General features: G+C 37.2%; 2 protein-coding genes across 2 annotated transcripts; both read left to right on the top strand.

Moving 5' to 3' along the window:
- Positions 1-3,901: 3,901 nt before the first annotated feature.
- On the top strand, positions 3,902-7,206 carry LOC134619286 (uncharacterized). Its single transcript, XM_063465053.1, has 7 exons — positions 3,902-3,979; positions 4,338-4,946; positions 5,073-5,341; positions 5,525-5,792; positions 6,135-6,746; positions 6,835-7,106; positions 7,189-7,206. The coding sequence occupies exons 2-7, from the start codon at positions 4,517-4,519 to the stop codon at positions 7,204-7,206; spliced, it is 1,869 nt and encodes a 622-aa protein (XP_063321123.1). The 5' UTR covers positions 3,902-3,979; positions 4,338-4,516.
- Positions 7,207-7,361: 155 nt separating this feature from the next.
- On the top strand, positions 7,362-24,548 carry LOC134619287 (NLR family CARD domain-containing protein 3-like). The gene is made up of 9 exons (XM_063465054.1): positions 7,362-7,560; positions 7,919-8,527; positions 8,654-8,922; positions 9,181-9,370; positions 10,141-11,947; positions 15,019-15,195; positions 20,352-20,537; positions 21,439-21,485; positions 23,438-24,548. The coding sequence occupies exons 2-9, from the start codon at positions 8,098-8,100 to the stop codon at positions 23,959-23,961; spliced, it is 3,630 nt and encodes a 1,209-aa protein (XP_063321124.1). The 5' UTR covers positions 7,362-7,560; positions 7,919-8,097; the 3' UTR covers positions 23,962-24,548.
- Positions 24,549-24,714: the final 166 nt, after the last annotated feature.

Consider the following 24,714-nt stretch of genomic DNA (forward strand, 5'->3'; position numbering starts at 1 on the left):
TTAATAAAGTTTTATCTTATCTTATCTGTTTGGTTTTCTTCAAATGTGGTGTTGCCCATCTACACTTCTACAGTTCAAAGGACATGGTTCCAGAAGTCTCCGTGTTCTCTTTGCAGAGAAGAGGCTTTCTCTTTCAGCCCTTCCAATACTCATTCACTCAAAATGTACTTTCATGAACTTTAAGATTTAAAATGCTTATTGAGGCCTATTGAGTCTGAGTTTTTTGCAGTTTCTCTGACCACTGCAGATCATGACCTGAATGCTCCAGACCAGCAAACTGCAAAAACCTTTGCTTTCATAGACGTGGTCACACTTCCTGATGATAGGATAATCAGGTGTTTTATGTAGCTGCATGTGGCTGTATTTACTCTCTTGCTTGTTATGAAAGCAGTAAAGATTGTACTTAGTTTTCAGCTCTGTATTATCTATTTAATTGTAATATTTTCAGCACTGTCTTCAGCACAATTTCTTTTCTTAAACAATTATGAACTGTCATTTATCCATCATCATCATCATCATCATCATGTCATACATATGAAGCATTGAGCTTGTCAGGCTCAATCTGAAAATTAAAAAAAAATGTAACTATAGGTAGATAATAGGTAAGGTAGTATAGTGAATTTTACCTTTCTTTGTCGTTTATTCTTCAAGAGATTTGGGTGATAATTTCTTTGGTGCTGATATCAAAAGTTATTTTTTATGGCATTATAGCGTTGAAAGCAAATTGGAGGATGTGTGTTAATACTTGAATTTCATAGTTCAATTTTTTTGAGAAATTGATTTCTGCTTTAATTAGATACTTATCTTAATACACTGGCACTAAAAGTTTGTTAGTAATTTAACTTGAAATTGTGCTAAATTCATAGACTCACCCAGTTACGATATTTACTAAAATGTTACATTCAAAGTCCTCCCTAATGAACCACGATGTTCTAATATTTGTAAAATTAGTTGTGAGTATTGATCATTTTAAAGCGTGTTTGTATTTAATTCAACAGATTGTCATGCTGGTTTGATCATTTCTATTATGTAGCTGTGTACGCTAGTGGTACAAACTGAAGGCTGGCTCGAATGCCAGAGTGATTCACTTTTGCCTCTTGAAATACAGAGTGACATTACAGAAACATGGGCACCTGGTTAGCATGCTAGCTTGAGTAGATATACGTTTTATGTTCTGAACAAAAGAATCTCACATATTGCACCACATTGTTTTGTCTGATGAAAGTATTTTGTGATCTGTGTTAAAGCGAACAAAAAACAGACTCTTCTGCCACAAAAAGCACAGAAAGTAACAGCGAGGACCCTCCAGGCTCCAAGAATACAGCAGCAAGGTAGGATATTTTTAAAATAATTTTACAGTTTCTGTTCTATCACCAATAATACCTAATTTAAAATCCCACTGACGTTAGTAAATATATTAAAAAATGACAATTACACCCTTGGAATAGTGTTTTCCGACAGTACGTCAATGTCAGGTTATATTTGTGGAATTTTTAGGGTGTTAGCTTTTTGGAAGTGATTATATGGTGATTATATGGCTAATGTGCCATGTAGAGTTACTGCACAGTTATGTAGAGTTGGCCAGTCTCTTTCTTGTGGTGGAGTCATGTCAAGTAACAGTAACTGTTTAGGGAAGGAGGTTCTCACCCAAGATTTGACGGTATGGTCCCCATCTCTTTGATGCGGTGCAGTTGTCCTGTTCCCTAAGAAAAACTTAACGTTCAAATTAACACACTGTTGAATTTATAGACTGATCATTTCTTTATTAGTAGGCAAACTTACAAAATCAGTGAGGGTTTAAACAAATTTTTCCATTACTTTAGAATAGAGGATACTGTACAGTAACCTACATAGAGCTTCAGAGGTAACTAGAAGATGAGATATTTACAAATGTTTAGCATTTAACTTAACCATAAATATGAACAGCAATTTTATACTTTTGATATTATTAAACCTGTGAACCTAAATGTTGAGTGAAAGCAGGAGACAATATGGGTTGGGCTACTGTTGTAACTGTAAAAGAATAAAAGGAAAAGGAGATAATATGAGAAAATATCAAAGTGAAGTGTCAGTGATACACTTTGCTAGAATGAAGATAATGATGTCACAGCCTTTTTATCCTGCTATACTAATTATAAATGTCTACTCTCTCTTAATACTCAACCACATGATCTGACCACAGCAGTGCTACCAACCGAGGTGGGTAGCAACTAATTACATTTACCGTTTTACATTTACTTGAGTAACTTTTTGGAAGAAATACTTTTAGTAGTTTTACTACACTGTACTTTTTACTTTTACTTGAGTAATATTATTATGAAATATTGTTACTCTTACCTGAGAAAAATGTCTGGCTGCTTTACTCAGTTTGTGTAACTTTACTGAATGAATAAGAAACATGTTTTAACCAAAAATGCATGAGAGACAGTTAACATATATATAAAAAAACACCCATCTCGCCCCTGCGGGCGGTTTATCCTTCAAGCTCGGGTCCTCTACCAGAGGCCTGGGAGCTTGAGGGTCCTGCGCAGTATCTTAGCTGTTCCCAGGACTGCGCTTTGGATTTGGAAAAGAGAAAAGAGAGAAAAGAGTTTCTTCTGATTTTTTACTTTCTAATCATGTTATTAATGTGTAGTATTTTTTTCTTCTTTCGTTTTTCTTTCAAATGCCAAAATTTGCACTAAACTTTATCTTTTTGTCTGTTTAATTATGTCATTTTTAAACATTAAATCAGAACAGTTACTCGGTAATCAAGTTGCCTTTTTTTCTAAATACTTTTTTACTCTTACTTGTGTAATCTTTTGGGCAGCTACTATTTACTTTTACTTGAATAAAACTATGTTGAGGTAGTGCTGCTCTTACTTGAGTAACATTTTTAGCTCCTCTACCCACCTCTGGCTACCAAGAAAAGTGAGCGCAGTGGTGAGGCTGACTCTTACAACATCATTAACACAGTTAATTCTGTTAACAAAAAATATTTCAGAACACAGGATATTTTTATGTAATCAAAAATACTACTAGTTTCTACTACTAGCAGTGCTACTAGTAGTTTCTATTACTACTAGTTTTTTTTCTTCCGAGTATGTGTCACACCAAAGAAGAATGACATGCAGTTGTAGTTTTTTTTTTTACAGCAGTCATATTGCTACTATTATTACTAATTAAATTGCTGTAATTGATGAATACAGTGTTGTTCATGCTTAATAATTAAGGTTGTTTTTGGTACATTTTTAAAATATTTTTTTTGTCTTTTCAGAGACCTCAAAGAGATGGACAAAGCTTGTGACACATCTGCGCGACAGACTTAGAAAAATCCCTCTGGTTGAAAACAACAATAATCTTAACCAGAAAAACACAGAACACATCATAAGAGAAGACAACACTGCAGAGGGCACTGATGGACAGAAAACAAAACAGACTGTGGTGAAAGTGGAGACAACATCTGAAATCTTTAAAGACAAGAATGAGAAAAAAATCAGAACTGTGCTGACTGTTGGAGAAGCTGATATCGGAAAATCCTTCCATGTACAAAAATATATAAAAGAGTGGGCAGAAAATACAAAGCCTTCACTTTTTACTGGGCTTATAAGATCTGTTTTTGGTAAAGGAAAAGAAAATCAACTAGGAATATTTCCACTCAAAGTCTCTGAACTTAATCAGATGAAAGCTAACGAAATTAGCTTGGTTGGTCTTCTCAACCATTGCTTCGAGGAAACCAAAGACTTTGTAATCTCTGAATTTTCACACTTCCCAGTTTTGTTTATCTTGGATGGACTTGACCAATTTCAGCTCCCGCTTGACTTTGACAACAACACCACCTTGACTGATATCAGTGAACCAGCCTCAGTGGACGTGCTGTTGATAAACCTCATCAAAGGGAACCTGCTTCCTTCAGCTCTAGTGTGGATAACGTCCCGACCTTCAGCTGTTAATTGGCTGAATGATGAGAAATTAGTTTACAGGAGGACAGAAATACGAGGTAAGATTATTCTTACAAAGACTGTATCTTAAAATTAAATGCAGCCAAGGGCCTCTATAGTATATTATTATCCAAAGGTCTTGAGTTGCAGCCCATTTCTTTATATTTCCTTATTTACTTCTATCAAAATGGGAAACAGGTGTAACGATTTAGTGAAACATGTAAAAGATATTAGTACTTAACACATTACTGCAGGTTTCCATGCTCTGTCAAGGTGTCACACTAAAGAAGAATGACATGTCATTGTATTTATTTACAACAATTATATTGCTGCCATTAGTACTGTTAATTAAATTGTTGCAATCAATGAATACTACATTGTTCATATGAATATTGTGGCTGTATTATTTCATTATAGAGAAAGATGTCGAAGAAAAACTGAAAAAAAATCTGAAGTCTGCAATTTGCAAAAAGTATAAGGAAAAGAGTGATGAAGAGACTGACACAGAACTCCGACTACAAAAGAAGGAAAAAGAAGAATCAGTGCAAACCAACTACAATGATCTGTTTAATGTGCGAACAGTGCTAACAACGGGAATGGCTGGTGTTGGTAAAACATTTCAATCAAGGATGTTCATGTTTAACTGGGCAAAAGAGAAGACCAACAAAAACACAGACTTGATAGTGTCATTGCATTTCAGTGAGCTGAATAAAAAGAGAGACCAAGTTCAGAGTATGGAAGATCTGCTCAAGGATTACTTCAGCAAGGTCAAACAAGGAGTGCTCTCCTATGACATGTTTAAATTACTCTTTGTTCTTGATGGCCTGGAAGAATGTGAACTTCCTCTGGATTTTGAAAAAAACAAGGACCTGAGTGAAATGAGGAAACCGGCCTCAATGGATGAGCTGCTGACAAACCTAATCAAAGGGACTCTTCTTCCTTCTGCTCATCTCTGGATCATCTCTCGACCCTCAGGAGTTGATAAGATTCCATCTGATTATATCCAGAAAGTTACAAAATGTCAAGGTACTGAACAAAATTGAACTTTAAAAGACAACACAATGGTTTCATTATTTAAACAGACTTAAAAAATACTTAATTATTAATGTTATTTTTGGTACATTTATCTTTTATTTTGTTCTGTCTTTTCAGAGACCTCAAAGAGATGGACAAAGCTGGTGACACATGTGCGCACAAGACTTAGAAAAATGCCTCTGATTGAAGACACCGATCACCCTAACCAGAAAAACACAGAACACATCATAAGAGAAGACAGCACTGCAGAGGGCACTGATGAACAGAAAAAGAAACAGACTGTGGAGAAATTGAAGACAACATCTGAAATCTTTAAAGAGAAGAAAGGGGAAAAAATCAGAACTGTGCTGACTGTTGGAGAGGCTGATATTGGAAAATCCTTCCATGTACAAAAATATATAAAAGAGTGGGCAGAAAATACAAGCCCTTCACTTTTAACTTGGCTTAAAACATCTGTCTTTGGTAAAGGAAAAGACAATGAATTAGGAATATTTCCACTTGAAGTCTCTGAACTTAATCAGATGAAAGATAAAATTAGCTTGGTGGGTCTTCTCAACCATTGCTTCAAGGAAACCAAAGACTTTGTCATCACTGAGATTTCAAACTTCCCAGTTTGTTTTATCTTGGATGGACTTGACCAATTTCAGCTCCCTCTCGACTTTGACAACAACACCACCTTGACTGATATCAGTGAACCAGCCTCAGTGGACGTGCTGTTGATAAACCTCATCAAAGGGAACCTGCTTCCTTCAGCTCTAGTGTGGATAACGTCCCGACCTTCAGCTGATAATTGGCTGAATGATGAGAAATTAGTTTACAGGAGGACAGAAATACGAGGTAAGATTATTCTTACAAAGACTGTATCTTAAAATTAAATGCAGCCAAGGGCCTCTATAGTATATTATTATCCAAAGGTCTTGAGTTGCTGCCCATTTCTTTAAATGGGAAATAGATTGAAAGATTTAATTGAAATATGTAAAAACTAGATAGTTGTACTTAGTCCAACATATTATTCCTACCTTAGCTCCTCAAAGAAGGTGTCACACTAAGAAAGAATAGCATGCAATTGTATTTCTTTACAACAGTCATATTGCTGCCAGTTTTATTGTTAATTAAATTGTTGCGATTAATGAATACTAAATTGTTCACATGATTTTTGGCTGTGTATTTTCGCTGTAGAGAAATCTGTTGAAGACAAACTGAAAGAAAATCTGAAGATGGAAATTTGTACAGAGTATAAGGAAAAGAGTGAGGAAGAGACTGACACAGAACTCCGTGTACAAAACGAAGAAAAAGAAGAATTAGTGGAACCCGACTACAAAGACATGTTTAATGTGCGAACAGTGCTAACAACGGGAATGGCTGGTGTTGGTAAAACATTTCAATCAAGGATGTTCATGTTTAACTGGGCAAAAGAGAAGACCAATGAAAACATAGACTTTATAGTTGCATTTCAGTTCAGTAAGCTGAATGAAAGTAAAGTAAAAAATCAGAGTATGGAAGAACTGTTGAATGATTATTTCAGCACATTCAAAAAACAAGGCCATCTCTCCTATGACAAGTTTAAAACACTTTTTATTCTTGATGGCCTGGAAAAATGTACACTTCCTCTGGATTTCAAAAACAACACGGACCTGACTGACATGGAGGCACAGGCCACGATGGATGAGCTGCTAACAAACCTAATCAAAGGGACTCTGCTTCCTTCTGCTCATCTCTGGATCATCTCACAACCCTCAGGAGTTGATAAGATTCCATCTGATTATATCCAGAAAGTTACAAAATGTCAAGGTACTGAACAAAACAAGACTAACAAAGATTTAATAAAGATTAACATCATTCACAGTACATTTATCGTTTTTTTGTTCTGTCTTTTCAGAGACCTCAAAGAGATGGACAAAGCTGGTGACACATCTTCGCAAAAGACTGTGTATAGAAAAAAATCCGACTGAAAACGCCAAGAATCCTCATCAGGAAAAGCCAGAACACTTCATGAGAGAAGACAGCACTGCAGAGGGCACTGATGGACAGAAAACAAAACAGACTGTGGTGAAAGTGGAGGCAACATCTGACATCTTTAAAGACAAGAATGGGAAAAAAATCAGAACTGTGCTGACTGTTGGAGAAGCTGGTATCGGAAAATCCTTCCATGTACAAAAATATATAAAAGAGTGGGCAGAAAATACAAAGCCTTCACTTTTTACTGGGCTTATAAGATCTGTTTTTGGTAAAGGAAAAGAAAATCAACTAGGAATATTTCCACTCAAAGTCTCTGAACTTAATCAGATGAAAGCTAACGAAATTAGCTTGGTTGGTCTTCTCAACCATTGCTTGAAGGAAACCAAAGACTTTGTCATCACTGAATTTACAAACTTCCCAGTTTGTTTTATCTTGGATGGACTTGACCAATTTCAGCTCCCTCTCGACTTTGACAACAACACCACCTTGACTGATATCAGTGAACCAGCCTCAGTGGACGTGCTGTTGATAAACCTCATCAAAGGGAACCTGCTTCCTTCAGCTCTAGTGTGGATAACGTCCCGACCTTCAGCTGATAATTGGCTGAATGATGAGAAATTAGTTTACAGGAGGACAGAAATACGAGGTAAGATTATTCTTACAAAGACTGTACCTTAAAATTAAATGCAGCCAAGGGCCTCTATAGTATATTATTATCCAAAGGTCTTGAGTTGCAGCCCATTTCTTTATATTTCCTTATTTACTTCTATCAAAATGGGAAACAGGTGTAACGATTTAGTGAAACATGTAAAAGATATTAGTACTTAACACATTACTGCAGGTTTCCATGCTCTGTCAAGGTGTCACACTAAAGAAGAATGACATGTCATTGTATTTATTTACAACAATTATATTGCTGCCATTAGTACTGTTAATTAAATTGTTGCAATCAATGAATACTACATTGTTCATATGAATATTGTGGCTGTATTATTTCATTATAGAGAAAGATGTCGAAGAAAAACTGAAAAAAAATCTGAAGTCTGCAATTTGCAAAAAGTATAAGGAAAAGAGTGATGAAGAGACTGACACAGAACTCCGACTACAAAAGAAGGAAAAAGAAGAATCAGTGCAAACCAACTACAATGATCTGTTTAATGTGCGAACAGTGCTAACAACGGGAATGGCTGGTGTTGGTAAAACATTTCAATCAAGGATGTTCATGTTTAACTGGGCAAAAGAGAAGACCAACAAAAACACAGACTTGATAGTGTCATTGCATTTCAGTGAGCTGAATAAAAAGAGAGACCAAGTTCAGAGTATGGAAGATCTGCTCAAGGATTACTTCAGCAAGGTCAAACAAGGAGTGCTCTCCTATGACATGTTTAAATTACTCTTTGTTCTTGATGGCCTGGAAGAATGTGAACTTCCTCTGGATTTTGAAAAAAACAAGGACCTGAGTGAAATGAGGAAACCGGCCTCAATGGATGAGCTGCTGACAAACCTAATCAAAGGGACTCTTCTTCCTTCTGCTCATCTCTGGATCATCTCTCGACCCTCAGGAGTTGATAAGATTCCATCTGATTATATCCAGAAAGTTACAAAATGTCAAGGTACTGAGCAAAATTGAACTTTAAAAGACAACACAATGGTTTCATTATTTAAACAGACTTAAAAAATACTTAATTATTAATGTTATTTTTGGTACATTTATCTTTTATTTTGTTCTGTCTTTTCAGAGACCTCAAAGAGATGGACAAAGCTGGTGACACATGTGCGCACAAGACTTAGAAAAATGCCTCTGATTGAAGACACCGATCACCCTAACCAGAAAAACACAGAACACATCATAAGAGAAGACAGCACTGCAGAGGGCACTGATGAACAGAAAAAGAAACAGACTGTGGAGAAATTGAAGACAACATCTGAAATCTTTAAAGAGAAGAAAGGGGAAAAAATCAGAACTGTGCTGACTGTTGGAGAGGCTGATATTGGAAAATCCTTCCATGTACAAAAATATATAAAAGAGTGGGCAGATAATAAACAGCGGGTTGAAGAAAATAAAAATGCTTCATCTTCGCAAAAAAAGAAAGATGAACTAGGAATATTTCCACTCAAAGTCTCTGAACTTAATCAGATGAAAGCTAACGAAATTAGCTTGGTTGGTCTTCTCAACCATTGCTTGAAGGAAACCAAAGACTTTGTAATCACTGAATTTTCACAATTCCCAGTTTGTTTTATCTTGGATGGACTTGACCAATTTCAGCTCCCTCTCGACTTTGACAACAACACCACCTTGACTGATATCAGTGAACCAGCCTCAGTGGACGTGCTGTTGATAAACCTCATCAAAGGGAACCTGCTTCCTTCAGCTCTAGTGTGGATAACGTCCCGACCTTCAGCTGATAATTGGCTGAATGATGAGAAATTAGTTTACAGGAGGACAGAAATACGAGGTAAGATTATTCTTACAAAGACTGTACCTTAAAATTAAATGCAGCCAAGGGCCTCTATAGTATATTATTATCCAAAGGTCTTGAGTTGCAGCCCATTTCTTTATATTTCCTTATTTACTTCTATCAAAATGGGAAACAGGTGTAACGATTTAGTGAAACATGTAAAAGATATTAGTACTTAATCAACACATTACTGCAGGTTTCCATCCCATTTTTAAAAATATATTTCTACAAAAATGGGAAATAGATGCAACATTTTATTAAGACATCTTCGAATGTACACGGAAATACACTTGAGACAAAAACATAGATTGTTCAATTTCAATGATCCTATAATTCAAAATTTTACATGACCAACCTGAGCTATATTAGGCTATCTTGCTATTTAGTTTCTTGGGAATAGTCATCCAGGCTTCTTGGAATGACAAGGATGTGCAAGGCTTTTTTTTTTTGCTGTTCTCTGGCAAGATTCCATAATCTTTAGGTCCATGCTCTTTGGAGGCCAATCCACCAATGATAGTGTTCTATTCTTTCTTTTTCTATCTATCAAACAAACAAGCAGACATTGGTCTGAAAAAGATCAGGTACAAAGACTAGATTAAAAAAGGGTAAAACAGCAAAGAAAAAAACTTTAAAAGACCTTAGGAAGAGTCTGGAGAACTATTGATTAAGATCACTTTAAAATATCTTGTTATTGTTGAAAAGAAAACCTGCATAGTGCATACCACTGCAGTTTCTGTTAAAAATAACTTTAAATGGTTTTCTTACAGAGAAGCCGGAAATTACAAGCCAACGCAAACTCAAGTCTCAACTGAAGGAGCAGTTTACTCGTGTGTCTGAGGGCATCGACAGGCAAAAAACCTCTGCTGTCCTGAATGAGATCTACACAGAGCTCTACATCATAGAGGGGCAGAGTGGAGAAGTCAATGAGCAGCAAGAGATCAGACAGGTTCAAAATGCAAAGTTCAAACCAGTTAAACAAGAAACAGCAATTAAATATAATGAGATTTTCACATCTGTTGAAAATAAACATATTAAAACTGTGATGACAATTGGAGTGGCAGGCATAGGAAAAACTATCGCATCAATGAAGTACATGCTGGACTGGGCTGAGGGTAACGCGGTTCAAGACATTTATTTCATGTTTCCATTTCCTTTCCGAGAGCTTAATTTAAGAAGAGAGGACGAACTCAGTTTTGAGGATCTTATTCATCAGTTTGTACCAGCTATGAAGACCTCAGAAATATCTGACTATGACAAGTACAACATTCTGGTTGTTCTGGATGGCTTTGATGAATGTCGCCTTGATCTTGACTTCAGTGAAAGTAATAAATGCATCGATGTCAGAGAGCCAACATCAGTGAATCTTCTGCTGACCAACCTCATCCAAGGAAATCTGCTTCCTAAAGCTCAGATCTGGATCACCTCCCGACCTGCAGCGTCCAACCGTATTCCTGCTGATAAAGTTGACCGGGTCACAGAAGTGCGAGGATTCAATGAAGAGCAAAAAGAAGAGTACTTCAGGAAGAGGTTTAATGAGGATTTGGCTGAAAAAATCCTCACCCATGTGAAGAAATCAAGGAGCCTTTATATCATGTGTCACATACCAGTTTTCTGTTGGATCACTGCAAAGGTCCTGGAGGAATATGTGACCACAAACCAAGACGATGAAATGCCCAAGACTCTGACTGACATGTACACATACTTTCTTTTGATTGAGTGCAGACAGGCTAACAGAAAGTATAATGAAGATAAGACAAGTGAAAGCTGTGAGATAGATAAATGCTGGAATGAAAGAAACAAGGAAACCATTATATCTTTGGGCAAACTAGCTTTTGAGGAGCTTGTTAAAGGAAACTTCCTCTTTACTGAAGAAAACCTGACAGAGTGCGGTACTGACATCACAAAAGCTGCTGTTTTTTCTGGGATATTGACTCAGATCGAGAGAGAAGGTCCTTCACTGTACCCACAGAAACTGTTTTGCTTTGTCCATTTGAGCATTCAGGAGTTCCTGGCAGCTTTCTATGTGTTTTACGTCTTCAATAACAAAAGTGAAAATCTGCTTACCACACCTCCTTCAGTGGTTTCACACTTGCCTGCATCTGACTTCTACAAGAAGGCAGTGGACAAGGCTTTAGATAGTAAACATGGAGACTGGGATCTGTTTCTCCGCTTCCTGCTCGGCCTCTCACTGGAGACCAATCAGAAACATCTGAAAGAGCTGCTGATAGACAACAACAAAAATAACAAGGAGACCAACAAGGAGACCAACAAGGAGACAGCAGAGTACATCAAAAAGAAGATCAACAAAGACATCAGTGATGCAGATAAAAACCTCAATCTGTTTTACTGTTTGAATGAGCTTAATGATCACTCTCTTGTTAAAGACATCAAAGAGCAACTGCGATCAGGAAAACAGAATTTTGAAGATTACTCTGCTGGTCAGTGGTCTGCTCTGACGTTTGTGTTGTTGACGTCAGATGAGAAACTTGATGTGTTTGATCTGAAAAAGTATCGGAAATCAGAGAAAGTTCTTCTGGGAATGTTGCCAGTGGTCAAAGTCTCCAAACGTACTTTGTAAGTACTTTTGAAAATTACAGACATGATTTTGTTATAAAGCAATGCAGTTGACATGATGTCCATCTAAACAGGCTCACAATAACATGGCATTTACAGTTTGGGTCTGGTTAAAAATCTGCCACTTTTGTTTTTCATTTTTTTAGATTGAGCTTAGAGAACTTCCATAAACTTACATATAATGTCGAACACCATTAAGTTACGCCAGTAATTAATCATGTAAACTTACAATTTAACAAGATGGAGTTGGATTACGCAGCATTTTGGGTCAGTTTTGGCCTTGCAGCATTTTGGCAGTCTGGCGATGTTCAAGTCAACATTGCGTTCATTATACTGATATTGAATTATACACAGTACACTGTGTCATAATTTATGGTACAAAGAAACATTTTTTTGTAGTTTCACCTCTGCACACCGCCAGAGTAGGCTGTCAGTCATCAAATCAATATCTGATTGAAGTGCACCCTTTCAGCTATTGTTCAAAGTGTTTTTAGAAAGTACTGCATTAAATGAGTCAGAATTCCACGTTATTTGAAAGTCTCACAATTAATTGGATAATTTACTACCAAGCAGTTTTATGGCCAGGTCAGGCCTGTTCCCTTATTAATTGAAATGAAGCAGACATAATATCTGGAATTGATTTTGGAGTGTTGCATTATTATCTTATAACTTTTCACTTGAATTTTAAATGTGTGGTTGGTTCAAATGAGTGAGGCAATCATTAGGCTGAATTATTAACATCAAGTCAACAACACTCTCTAGAACAGGGGTCGGCAACCTTTCTGATGATGAATGCCATCTAAAATTTCTTCAATGTGCCATATCAACCATTGCATTAGAAATAAATTTAATAACGCTCTACATCAACAGTTACACAGTATATAGAACAACTTTATGGAACTATATTTTTTCGCAGATTTTGGCAAAGTGCAGATAATTATCTTGAAAAAAACAAAACAAAACACAAAACACTTCTTATCCATAAGAAGAACACCATAACAACAAATGAACTGTACAACAGAAAATGCAAATGCTATTTATGGTCTCCTCACAACAATGATAAGAAAAAATAAACAGCCAATATAGCACGTTTCTTAATACTGTGATACACATGTTAATGTGATCTCTGATCTCCCACTCAGAGACACAGGTCTCCGAGTGTCCAGCTGTCAGAAGGCTACGGGTGGCGCTGAGGAGACACTCTTTGTGTGAGAGAAAATCTGCTCACACAGATATATAGAGTCAAATACTGTCAATAATGCCTGTGCAATGTTCTTAAGGCAGTTAAACTTGTCAGGTAGTCGAGCATTTCAGTTCAATCAGCTGCATTTTGATGTCCTCTGTGTCCAGCCAGTTACAGAGAGACAAATCCAGGTGGTCATTAAAGCTTTCTGGTTTGATCAGAAAAGAAAACACTGGTCAATACACTTGAAAGTCCAGAAAACGCATTGTGAATTCTGTCTCGAGTCTACGGATGTACCCGTGTATTTCCGTGGTGCTGATGCTGCACTGAGCGGAAAGCTCCTGAAGCATTTGAAGTGTCGGAATGTGGAAATTTCTGCATCGCTTGAAAAAACTGCCAGCTAGCAATGTCCCTCTCACCGGTAGGCGAAGTGATTTTTAGCCAATTACAAGTTGAATCTGGTAGTTGGGGTTGTTAGGTAAGATACCATCATTAAGAAGCGGCACAACTAATGTGACTATGCAAGCTAATTTGCAATGTGCACTTGTGGCCCGGCCATCAATATTTATTGTTTAATGCACCTTCTAAGATCAATTCACTGTGTTACGACCCGCCTAGAGCCAGGCAATAACATGAGTGAGGCACTCGCTTCCCCCCATGACCTAAGTAGCGACAGGAAACAAATCTGTTCTTTATAATGTGATTTATTTACAAAGTGATAAAAAGAGGGACAAAAAACCGGGAGTGTCAACACTTCAGGGTGAGCCAAGGCCAAAATAATAAACAAAACGAATCTAAACTGATTCCCACACACCTGACTTTAACAAAACAAAAGCCAAAAATAAAGACAGAGTCTGACCTCCTTAACTAAATCAAAACAGGAGAAAACTGGTGATCAGAAGAAACAGCAGCTCACACCTACCCACTCCACTTCCTCAACTGCCAAAAAAGGTCCCCGGCACAGCTGAATTAACATAAACAGATGTGTTGATTGCATAAAAGAAACACAGACAATGCTGATGGCACGACAACTGCGTGTTGTGCCATCAGTTAACCCTTCGCATGCCAGCTGTGGCATGAATGCCCAGGGTTGCCGACCCCTGGTATATCATTGTCAAGGTAGTGTATATTTTCGGACCATAAGGCGCACTGTAAATGACCTGCTCTGTTTTCATACATAAGGCGCACTGGATTATAAAGCGCATTAAGCCAAACAAAACAGTCAGATAAATTGAACTTTAAACATTGTTAAGTTGTAACACATTAAATATTGAACAATACACTTACTTTTTCTGTACATTCAACTTCCATGCAGGTCATCTTCTTGCTTCCTCCACTTGTGCACCATCGATTCATTAACCTCCTAAGACTCAAACTCTTCCATGGCTTGCATTTTTAATTCATCTTTGATATTTGGGCATATTGGGATCTGATGAATGTAAAAACAGAGAATCACCAGATTTTTTTTTTTTTTTTACCCGATTTTTGTTTCTAAGAAAAATGAGAGCCACATATGAGGATATTCATTTTAAATTTTGATAAAACAGAGGCAGTATAATGTCCTCGTAAGTGGATATCAGGCACTTGTAGAGCAAAAGTTAGTATTTTGGTCTATTCTCTGCTCAGATTAACCCAACTTCGAAAATGATTGGACTGTGCAAATGGATAATGACCCAAAGTATACCGTAAAAGGAAACAAATCTGATGTGATCTTTTCATGCTAACAATTTATATCAATTCTGAACAGTTTAGTCACATCTTGAGGGTTCAATTTCAAATCCAGTGTTGTGGTGTGACAAGACTATCAGTGTTTACTATGGACCACATTGTTACTCCACAAGTACTTTAGAATGTCCAACAGGATTTCTGACTACAGTTATTTTCACAGGTTGAGCTGGTGCGAGCTCACCGAACAATCCTGCAGTGGTCTCACAGATTTAGTCCTAAGCTCTGCATTCTCAAACCTGTCAGAGTTGGACATGAGCCATAATGACCTGCTGGATTTAGGTGTGGAACATCTTGCCGAAGGCCTGAAGAGTCCACACTGCAAACTGAAGATTCTCAAGTAAGTGTGCAAAAATGATCACTACTGGGAAGTTTTTTGTTTTGTTTGTTTGTCTCTTTGTTAGCAGTGTTGCTAAAACTTTCAAGCCAAGTTGATCATATGAAGAAATCAGAAATGATCGGAGATCAGTCTCAAATTGCCCTTATAATTTGCTCATTATTTTTGAGTCTTGTAGCAAAGCAAAGTGCGTCTTGGGAATAATGAGAGGATGTTTGTTATCAAAGGACATGTGAGTTGTGGCCATATGGACACTGACCTTCAGTAGTCCATCTTTGTCCAGAAATTATGTCAACATTCGATGTGGAATATTTTGGGATTTGGTCTTCCTTGGCGTGACACTGAAGTTTTCTTTAACCATTGTGTTTCTTCAGGGTGAACTTATGATCCATATCTGGATGTACCAGCTCAAACACATTAATCTAAGCAATGTGCCCTTGTTGAAGTTTTGATGGAAATTATTTTCCAGTAAATCATTTGGTGCTTTTGAAAGTTGTAGGAGTTGTTGGTCAGGGTCTGATGAATTTTCTTCAGTGCCGATGTGATGCCACTGGTCTGGGCGAGAAGGCTTCTCCTCCTTTGAAACACATTAAGGGAATTTGTCTGCCTCAAGATTCAAAATTAGACCAAGACTCCTCTGAAGAGATGGTGATTCCACTCCTAAATCCAGGTCTTTTAAATTTTTGGCTAGATGTTCGCAAAGGAATGCCTTAATGCTGCTGTTGAATGCAATTTTGTATAGCTCAATATTTGATTTAGCTAGCATCTCTCAGAAAGTCTGCAGGACACAAATGGGTTCCACGGCACTAGGAAAAGATGCAGTCGATCACGCAAAAATTGTATGTGATGAACTCTCTTCTGCTTCCAGGGCAGCTTGCCTGAGGCAGTAGATGGCAACCACTGGTGACAGACTGCTGCCAGATACATTTACTGTCATTTGAAAGCCTTTCACTGTTTTTGTGGATTATTGTTTTCATACCACAAGAAACTTAGAAAGATTTGATGCTTGCAGACTTTGAAACTGTAAAACATCTGATTTGCTGCACATCTGCTGTAAATGCTATTGGTTCTCTGCAGAAGCAGATCAGAACTCCAAGAAGAGTGTTGTTCTTGTCGAGTCCACTCAGAAGTATGTCGCTGAAGGAAATTCCTTCATGTTTGACCCTTGAATCAAACACCACCCTTATCTGGCCAGACTATTGTAGGCGATGGATACCAACTTTCCTCACCTTTCTTTAATAGCGGTGCTGGCTCTGCTTGTTTTTCGTTCAACATCCTTTGCACGAAATCAGTGAACTGCCTCCTGATTTACGATTTTTTTGTCCAGAGTTTCCTAAAGGGTTGAAAGACGCTTTAAGGCTTGAGGTCAGTTATTGGAAAAGTGTTTTCAAGGTGACTAAAAAAAATATTAGGGCAACCCAAGTATTGCAGCCTTCTTTATAGAATTTCTTCTAGTGTCTTCTAGTGTCTTCAAGAGACTCTTATCATTGACTAACATAGGAGCGATGTTGTCATGTTTAGGGATAGTAATCGAGAACCAGTTCGTTGTGTGTCATTTTGCAGTTCAATCTGGTCTTTAAGTGATGACGTGATGAATCCTGCTTCCGGGCCCAAAGTACTCTGTATTTAATAGGGCTATTGTGCTTTTAACATATTTTAATGCTTTGTATTTTGTTCTATTTCATCTCAACAAGCCCCTAAAAACAGTCAGTGATCACTGTCGGCCTCTCTTGGTCTTTATTAATAATAATTTTAAAGCTCAGTTTTTAAAACCTTATGATGTAACTACTGCTCAACCCGTTCAGCAGTATATTAATGACTAACTTCGTGTTGTGGATGGATTATCTCAGTTGTTCTCCTGACTGAAGTTTAGTCCGTTTATAGCATACTGCCATGCAATTACATTTGTTCCTAACCATCGGGAATCCCCACGTTAGCTTTTATCAAGTGGAAAAAAAAGTTTGTTTATCCTCCAGCTTAGGGTTTCCAACCGTCCCTTAAAAAACGGAATCGTCCCATATTTAGAAACAAAAGTACACGTCCCGTATTGAGCTAATAAGGGACGCACTTTGTCCCGTAATACAGTGAGAATCAAAAGTAGTCTATAAATGTTAATGGAATTGACGCTTTGTTTGAAAACATAATTCCCAGCCTCTCTCCTGCTCTGTGACCAATGAGCTGACAGCACACTTATGACAATTCGAGTATGACAATTCAGATTACCGCTTATCTCATTGGTTGAGGAAAGGTCGCTTACGGAGAAAATACCGGAAGACAACAGATGACCACAACAAGAAGCAAGGCCAACAGGGAAACAAACGCCGACACTGTGCAAGTCTCGGACGACAGTACACCTAAAGCTGGGTATACACTGTGCGATTTTCAAACTGCACGATTCACTCGCAGGGGTTATAAGTTCGTAGGTCACAATGCAGGGTCTCACACTATACCGCCCGATGCTCTGATGCGACCTGAGTGCTCAAACTGTGCCTCCATAAAATGAAGGTTATAACAGAAAATCTGTCGCTCGCTCTCCCTCTGTGTCTTTCACTCACACAGACACGCACACCACCACCATCAACTTTGCTAAATTGCTAATGAAAAACATTGATCAGGCAGCTGTGATTGAGCAGCAATGTAAATCCAACTATTTTCACGGTTGTTGTGGTCGTGATAATTTTGTGAGGCCACATCGAAAAGGCTCGGATGAGCTTTCCAAAGTTCTACAAGTTGTGCCTCCATCGCTTGTGTCCAGATCACACGCTGCACAGCCGTGCTGCTCCGTCTTTTTCACCGACGTTTACGTGTTTGCGCGTGAGCAGTGTGAGCGGCTGCGGTGACACCCTCACGAGCGATTGATGATCGGGAGCTGGTCGTGAGGTGTTAATCGCTTCTCGTTACCCCACGTATACTACACGATGCACGATGAAGGCCAAAATCGGGCCGATCACCAAATCGGTCGCACGACTCAAAAATCGGCTCAAAATGGGCCAAAAATCGCACAGTGTAAGCCCAGCATTAGACCAGCAATGTTTGTTCCCCTCAGAGAAAGAAAAAAAAGGCTGCAAAAGTACAGGGAGGAATGGGAAAAGGAAAACACCTGGCTGGAAAAGTGCACGATAACACCTATAAAGCGCACTGCACTGTGTGCCGGTGCACTTTTTCCATAGGCATGCTTCTAATGGTGGGCACATGAAGAACATGAGGGGCGTGAAAGCTCGGGGAACCCTTAACCAATTTTTTGTCCACCAGGCCACAGCAAAAGCAGATATGGTATGTAAACACTGGTTTGTTTTTTTTAAACCCTCTGGTTAAGGTTAATATGGGCATGTGCAGTGAATATCAGCGCTATGTGGCCAGAAGTGTGATAATATAATTTATTTTGTGTAATAAACAACTGCAAGGATAGATGATTACAACAAATAGATGACTAATACATAAAAGTAATACATAGATGAATAATGATGATGAGTTATGATGCGTAATCATGGGAACAAACGGGTTTACAAACGGGAGCAGCTGATTAGCATTAGAAAAGCTGAAATAATACCTCAACTGAAGCCAATTGTACTAAAAGCATTATATGTGCACTGTTACAAGAATGTTTTTCGTTCTATTGTTTTCTATTAATTTATATAATTTTAAGTTAAGCAGGACAGAGTTCTTTTAAAGAAAGATTTACTTTTATTCTCAAAAGTTAAGCATGACAGGCTTCTGTTTAAGAAAGAGACCTGTTTTATTGTGTTAATGTTGTCATTTTGAGCTAAAAATAAATGGCTAAATGATCATTTGTTTCCCATATGGTCATATCACAAAGATTATGCATCTACTTAAATCAAATTCAAGTCAAATGGTTAAAAAAATAATTTCACACAAAAAAAAGAGCTACAAAATTCACCACACTGGGAAGGGTGAAGACAACTGGGTTGCCCGGCCCTGGCCACGAGGTGTCCCTTATTTATTTTTCAGGGAGTTGGCAACCCTACTCCAGCTTCACTGTGCTAATGTTGTGCTAACATAGCTGTGCCGCTACCGATCATGTAGCACATCGTTATATACCAGCTAGTCCAACTTCAGTATACCTAAAAAGGTCACTGCTGTTTAGTTTTCTGTATTCATTTATGTTGGAAGTGATAGCAGAGCTGTACGTTTAAATTTTTTCAGAAATCTCTCAGTCAGAACATAGTATATTATATTTAGATGGAAACTAGTGATCTAATTTCCTGCTAACTTCTAACTCCGTTAAATTTAATAAATTCTGTTTTCATGGATGCCTGGATGTTAAACTTAACCGTTACACCCGGTAAAGCAGCAACGCTTATCATTCTATTAAAGATGAAGGAATTTAGACACTTTTTCAACTCTCAGTAATGCTGCACTGATCGTTTAACTTTGGGACCTGCAGCGGAGTTTGGACCCGGACATGACTAATGACGACAGACTTAAAGACCAGATTACTGTCCTGCAGCAACTATGTTATTGGTGGAGTCTCTGAATTACTGTTTCAAATCTATGAGGTTATATCTGGACTGAAGGTAAATATGAATATGTGTTTATAGAGGGCAAAAGCTGCCCACTTAAGCAGACTGATAACAGAATGAATCAATCTTTTTACCATGTTGACTCGCCACTTTGAAGGCGGCAACTGTTCACTGACCTGTTCCCTGTCTTTGAAGCAACAGTTTCAGAGGCAGTGAGATTGCAAGTTTATTTTTAATGTTTGCAATTATTTTGGTTGTATTTTGGTCTCCAACAACTATTTTTCCTAATACAAGTGTAGCATTAACAGTGCTAGGTAAGATTCCTTTTTTTAATGTTTTTTTTTTAATTAAAATCAAATGTTTCTCATACTCAGACTGAGACTCAAAATAGAAATGAAGAGATATTACTTAAACAGAAAAATGTCTTACAATACTGAAACCTAGATTGTAGTTTTTGACATCCACTTGAAGTCCATCACCTGGGCCATATGAATAGTTGGTGGATTGTAATGTAAAGTCTTTGGGGACAAGGCACTTATTTAAGATTAATGCGTGGTTTACGACTGACTGGAGTTAAGAATGTTAAAAATCAACTTTCAGTAATTAAGAAGGAAATTTCTTCATCATCAAAACTCTGAAGGACAAACAAAAGAAATTCTCTGTTTGCTTTTTCTGCAGGTTGTCTGGTTGTCAGGTAACAGAAAAAGGTTGCTCTTTCCTTGCCTCATCTCTTGAGTCCAATACAGCATCCCGCCTGGAACATTTGGATCTGAGGTACAATCATCCAGGAGACAATGGGACAAAGAGACTAATGGATAAAGTTAGAGAGGAATCTGACCCAAACAGGAAGCTGAAGACAGTGCTGTAAGTTAAGTCTGTATATGGTATATGGCATTTATAAAAGTGTTATTTTTGACAGCAATTTTTGATTTAATTGTAGCCATAATTTAGGATTCTAAATACTTTTAGTTTTAGTAATTTTAGTTGACTAAATATAAGATTATCGTAGAATAAATCTAAAGTTGATTCAGTTGAGTAAAATATAAACTGTAAAAGTTTGTCATGTTTTTACTGGTGGAAGTCGCTCCACATGGATTACAAAGCGTTTTATTTTTCTTGACAGCAAACGTGAAATATGTTCATAAATCTACTCTTCTCTTCTTTACATTTTGTTGTGTTTTCATGAGAAATTGAGGACATTGGAGCTTTCTCCTTTGTAGGGAGCAAATCAAATGTGCGTATCTAACCTGCACAGGGAGATTTATTCTGATTAGATCACTTCCAAATTTGTTTGGCCTTTTTACACAACGTCATTAGTTCTGATTGGATCTTGTTTTTCCAGAGCGTCTTCATCCCATGTTTATCTGTTGTTTTCCTCAAAAAATATTTGTTGACAAAAGTTATTGGCCAACAAAATTAACACTGATTTACTGAGCCAAAATCAGCTTTAAAGCCAAATGTAATAGAAGCTGAAATGACAAATCATTTTTCTGACTTACGACACTAATTAGTGCAGTTTTGCCAAATATTATGTAAATATACAATTTATTATGTATTTTTTATGCAGGTCTTTTAATTATGTACAAGTACATTTGAAGTATTTTTTCACATACACAAAATTGCTGCTGTTGTACCAGTGATTTGGCCAAAATTTCTTTGAAAAGTAATCCACAATAGCAGTTTATAAAGAAATTATGAAACTGGACTTTAGTTGGAAAATGTCAACTGTTGTACTGAATTTAAAGAATCTGTTTTTCTTTGTCAGTTTGGACCACGGCGGAGCACATCGGTTAAAACCAGGGTTTAAGAAATGTAAGTCGTCTTCTAATTTGAAATGCTTTGTTACTTTTTCTCAAGATGATCGTTGCAGTAGAAATACTACAAGTATTCAATAAACTATCTTCATCAAACATCAGTGTGAAGCGCTTTGGGGTCCTTAGGGACTAGTAAAGCGCTATACAAATACAGGCCATTTACCATTTACCATTTAAAAAACGTGATGCTGTCTACTTTGAGTGGAGTGGGTATGTGGGTATTATGCTGGAACTGACAGGGGATGAGGGCTAGGTTGGCGAAAGACAGAAGAGATCATAATATAAAGACAGGAGGGAGGAGGAATAGAAAAATAAAAGGGACAAAAAGAGAGAGATTACAAAGGAGGGAACAAGAATCGAGGATACACCATACATAAGACACACTCTGTCTCCAACTGCTGCATCTGTAACAAAACACTCAAAAGACAAACAGCACCTGAAAGACAAAATACAAAAAAACCCAACAGAGCTGCAGAGGCAGATACAGAAACAAACAATCAGTACAATTTTACTGTGGTTGGTGTGTGTGTTCAAATGAAAGAGAAACAGATTGTGACTGGCCATTTCTCAATACTCTTGCTATGTAGTTTTTGTAAGTTCACACGGGAGTGTGGACTTGCAAAAACATAACACAGCAGAATCATTCAATGACAGTGTACTTGATGACATCATAGCTCATCTTAGCTCCAGTGTTTTCACTGCCATCCTTTCTTAATTTAACTGAGTAATTATTTAAAACAAGTATTAAGCACTTTGTCAAAATTCTTGGCTATAAAAAGATAAAAAGACTGTTTCATAATCATAATGTCTAATAAATTTAATGCAGTTAACACCAACAGTCACACGTGACTGAAACACAAACTACATCCCACTTAATAAAAATATTATACATGTACATACCGCTCACGCTTCTTATTGAATAAAAACAAGCAGGTCGAATGTCAGATTGCTTTTATTGTTATTTTAGTAGACACCAAAAACTTACGATAGACACAATAGACAACTGGTGTTTGGAAGAGAATTGAACAAATATTGAAAACATTTAAGTCAGTGTTTAAGTCAGTATTAAAGGTGACCTGATAGGTGCATGTGTTGGTGTATGCAAGTGGATGAGGTGTAAAAATGTGTAATGTATGAGGAGTATGACTGTGTAAAAAACTAAATTAAAATTTAAAGGGACAGATTTAATGGTCATGCAGCTGCTGTTTACCAGTGCTCGTCCGCACCTCCCCTCCCAAAGCATAGTAGACATAAAATGTCTTGCTAAGCTTAGCACAAAAAGTAAGAAAATTTGTGTTTGTTAGAACAAAGAAATTATCAACCAATGCTTCAGGTAATAAGTCTTATAGTGTTAGAAATCCTGTTTATTTCCTTTTAAATGGTGCCACATTTGTAAAGAAGATGTATTTGCAGGTTGAGCAGCACAATTGAGTAATTTGGGTTGTGCTGACAAACAGGTGCCTGTTTACACCACCTGTAAGCATGAACCCTACTAAAGTGGTCAGTTGGTGTGGATGGGACCCGTGCCATAGGGCATCTTCAAGCTGGAGTTGCACAAAGTTGCAGCATTACTAGGAATGAGTGCTAGTACAATCTCCAAATTGAAAGCCAAAGTCCATGTTACATCTATCTCAAGACAGGCTGCAAAGTGGGTGCTGGTGTTGGCAACATGTGTACAGGAACTTGAATATTTGGACCAACTTTACATTCAGCCATGAGTCCAGATTCTGCCTATGGCAGCCCCAGTCCCACCAACCTCTGGGAAGCATACATAAAAGATTTTTAAAAAACCCATTGTTGCTAAATTAATTTTTAAAGTAAAATAATCATATGTGCCTTTCTTTTGATGTCATTTTGATTTGTTGCTTTTCTTGTATCTTTTCTATATAGTTTTTTATATTCTCTGGTCCAAGTACACAAAAACATTGATTTAATGGTTTTTTTTTTCAGATGGTGTAGAACTGAAGTTTGATGAAAATACAGCAGGCAAAAGACTCCTCCTAGAAGGAGACAGAAAAGTAAGAACTGTAAAGAAGGTAGAGGAGAAACCTGCACGAACTGAAAATGTGGACAGGTTCAAGAGGTCTCAGGTGTTTTGTGTTGAGGGGCTGGAAGATCTCTGTTACTGGGAAGTGGAATGGAGTGAGACAGTCTGCATTGCTGCAGCATACAAAAGAGTGGGTAGAAAATGGGATAGCAGTGGTGGCCTAGGATGCAATGAGATGTCCTGGGGTCTGTACTGCTCTAGTACTGAATGCACTGCCATGCATGGGAAATTTCGAAAGCGTTTGAGATTACCTTCTAGTCAAAAAATAGCAGTGTTCTTGGATTGGAGAGGAGGAACTCTGAGTTATTACAGTGTTTCATCAGAAAAGCTGAGCCTCATACACACCTTTCATGCAAAATTCACTGAGCCGCTCTTCCCAGGCTTCTGGTTTAAAATGGGCTCTGTGACCTTATGTGACATAAACTAAATCACTGTAAAACAGCACTGTAGTGACCACTTACAATTCTCTTCTTTTATTAACATTTCAGTCCCGTAATATGAAACTTTTTTTTAAATATAAGTTGTTAGTTTATTTATATTTGAATCCATATTAATACTGAAAAAATGAACTAGTGTCATAAAGAAGCTGTCTGTGTTCCAACTATTTTAGAGGAAAACCACTCTACTACTGCCATTAAATTATTGCATTTCTTTAAAGGCTGCATGTTGTGTGAATGTACCTTTGTACTAAACACACTTTAAACACACTTTAAATTACACCAATAAAATTTTAATTAGTGAGATTATTATGTTAAGATAAAACACATTTGTTGGTGATTCCAGTCATCTCTGTTTATTCATTCATTTAATTTGTTTTTACTTTTATATGTGTAAAATATTCTGATGAAAGATATACTGATAGCAATGATGAATATTATTAACAATTTCAAGTATGGTTTTATTTGCTTCATTTCACATTACTGATAATGTTTTTTGTTTGTTTGTTTTGTCTTTTTTTACTACCTTGTCCTAGTTTTATTACTTCTTTTAATTTTCTACAATAAAAAGATTTTTGGTGGCTGTAATGAATACTCCTTGTCATACTTAATATAAAGGGCCAATAAAGGATCTCTAATTTGAATGTAATTAAGTACAAGGACACAAACTTGACATCCGATCAAATAAAGAGGACAGTTTTCTAATTTTTTGAACTAAACAGATATTCATGGTTTGTATCAAC

Source organism: Pelmatolapia mariae, linkage group LG20 (genome assembly GCF_036321145.2).
Source record: "Pelmatolapia mariae isolate MD_Pm_ZW linkage group LG20, Pm_UMD_F_2, whole genome shotgun sequence".
Taxonomy (NCBI): Eukaryota; Metazoa; Chordata; class Actinopteri; order Cichliformes; family Cichlidae; genus Pelmatolapia; species Pelmatolapia mariae.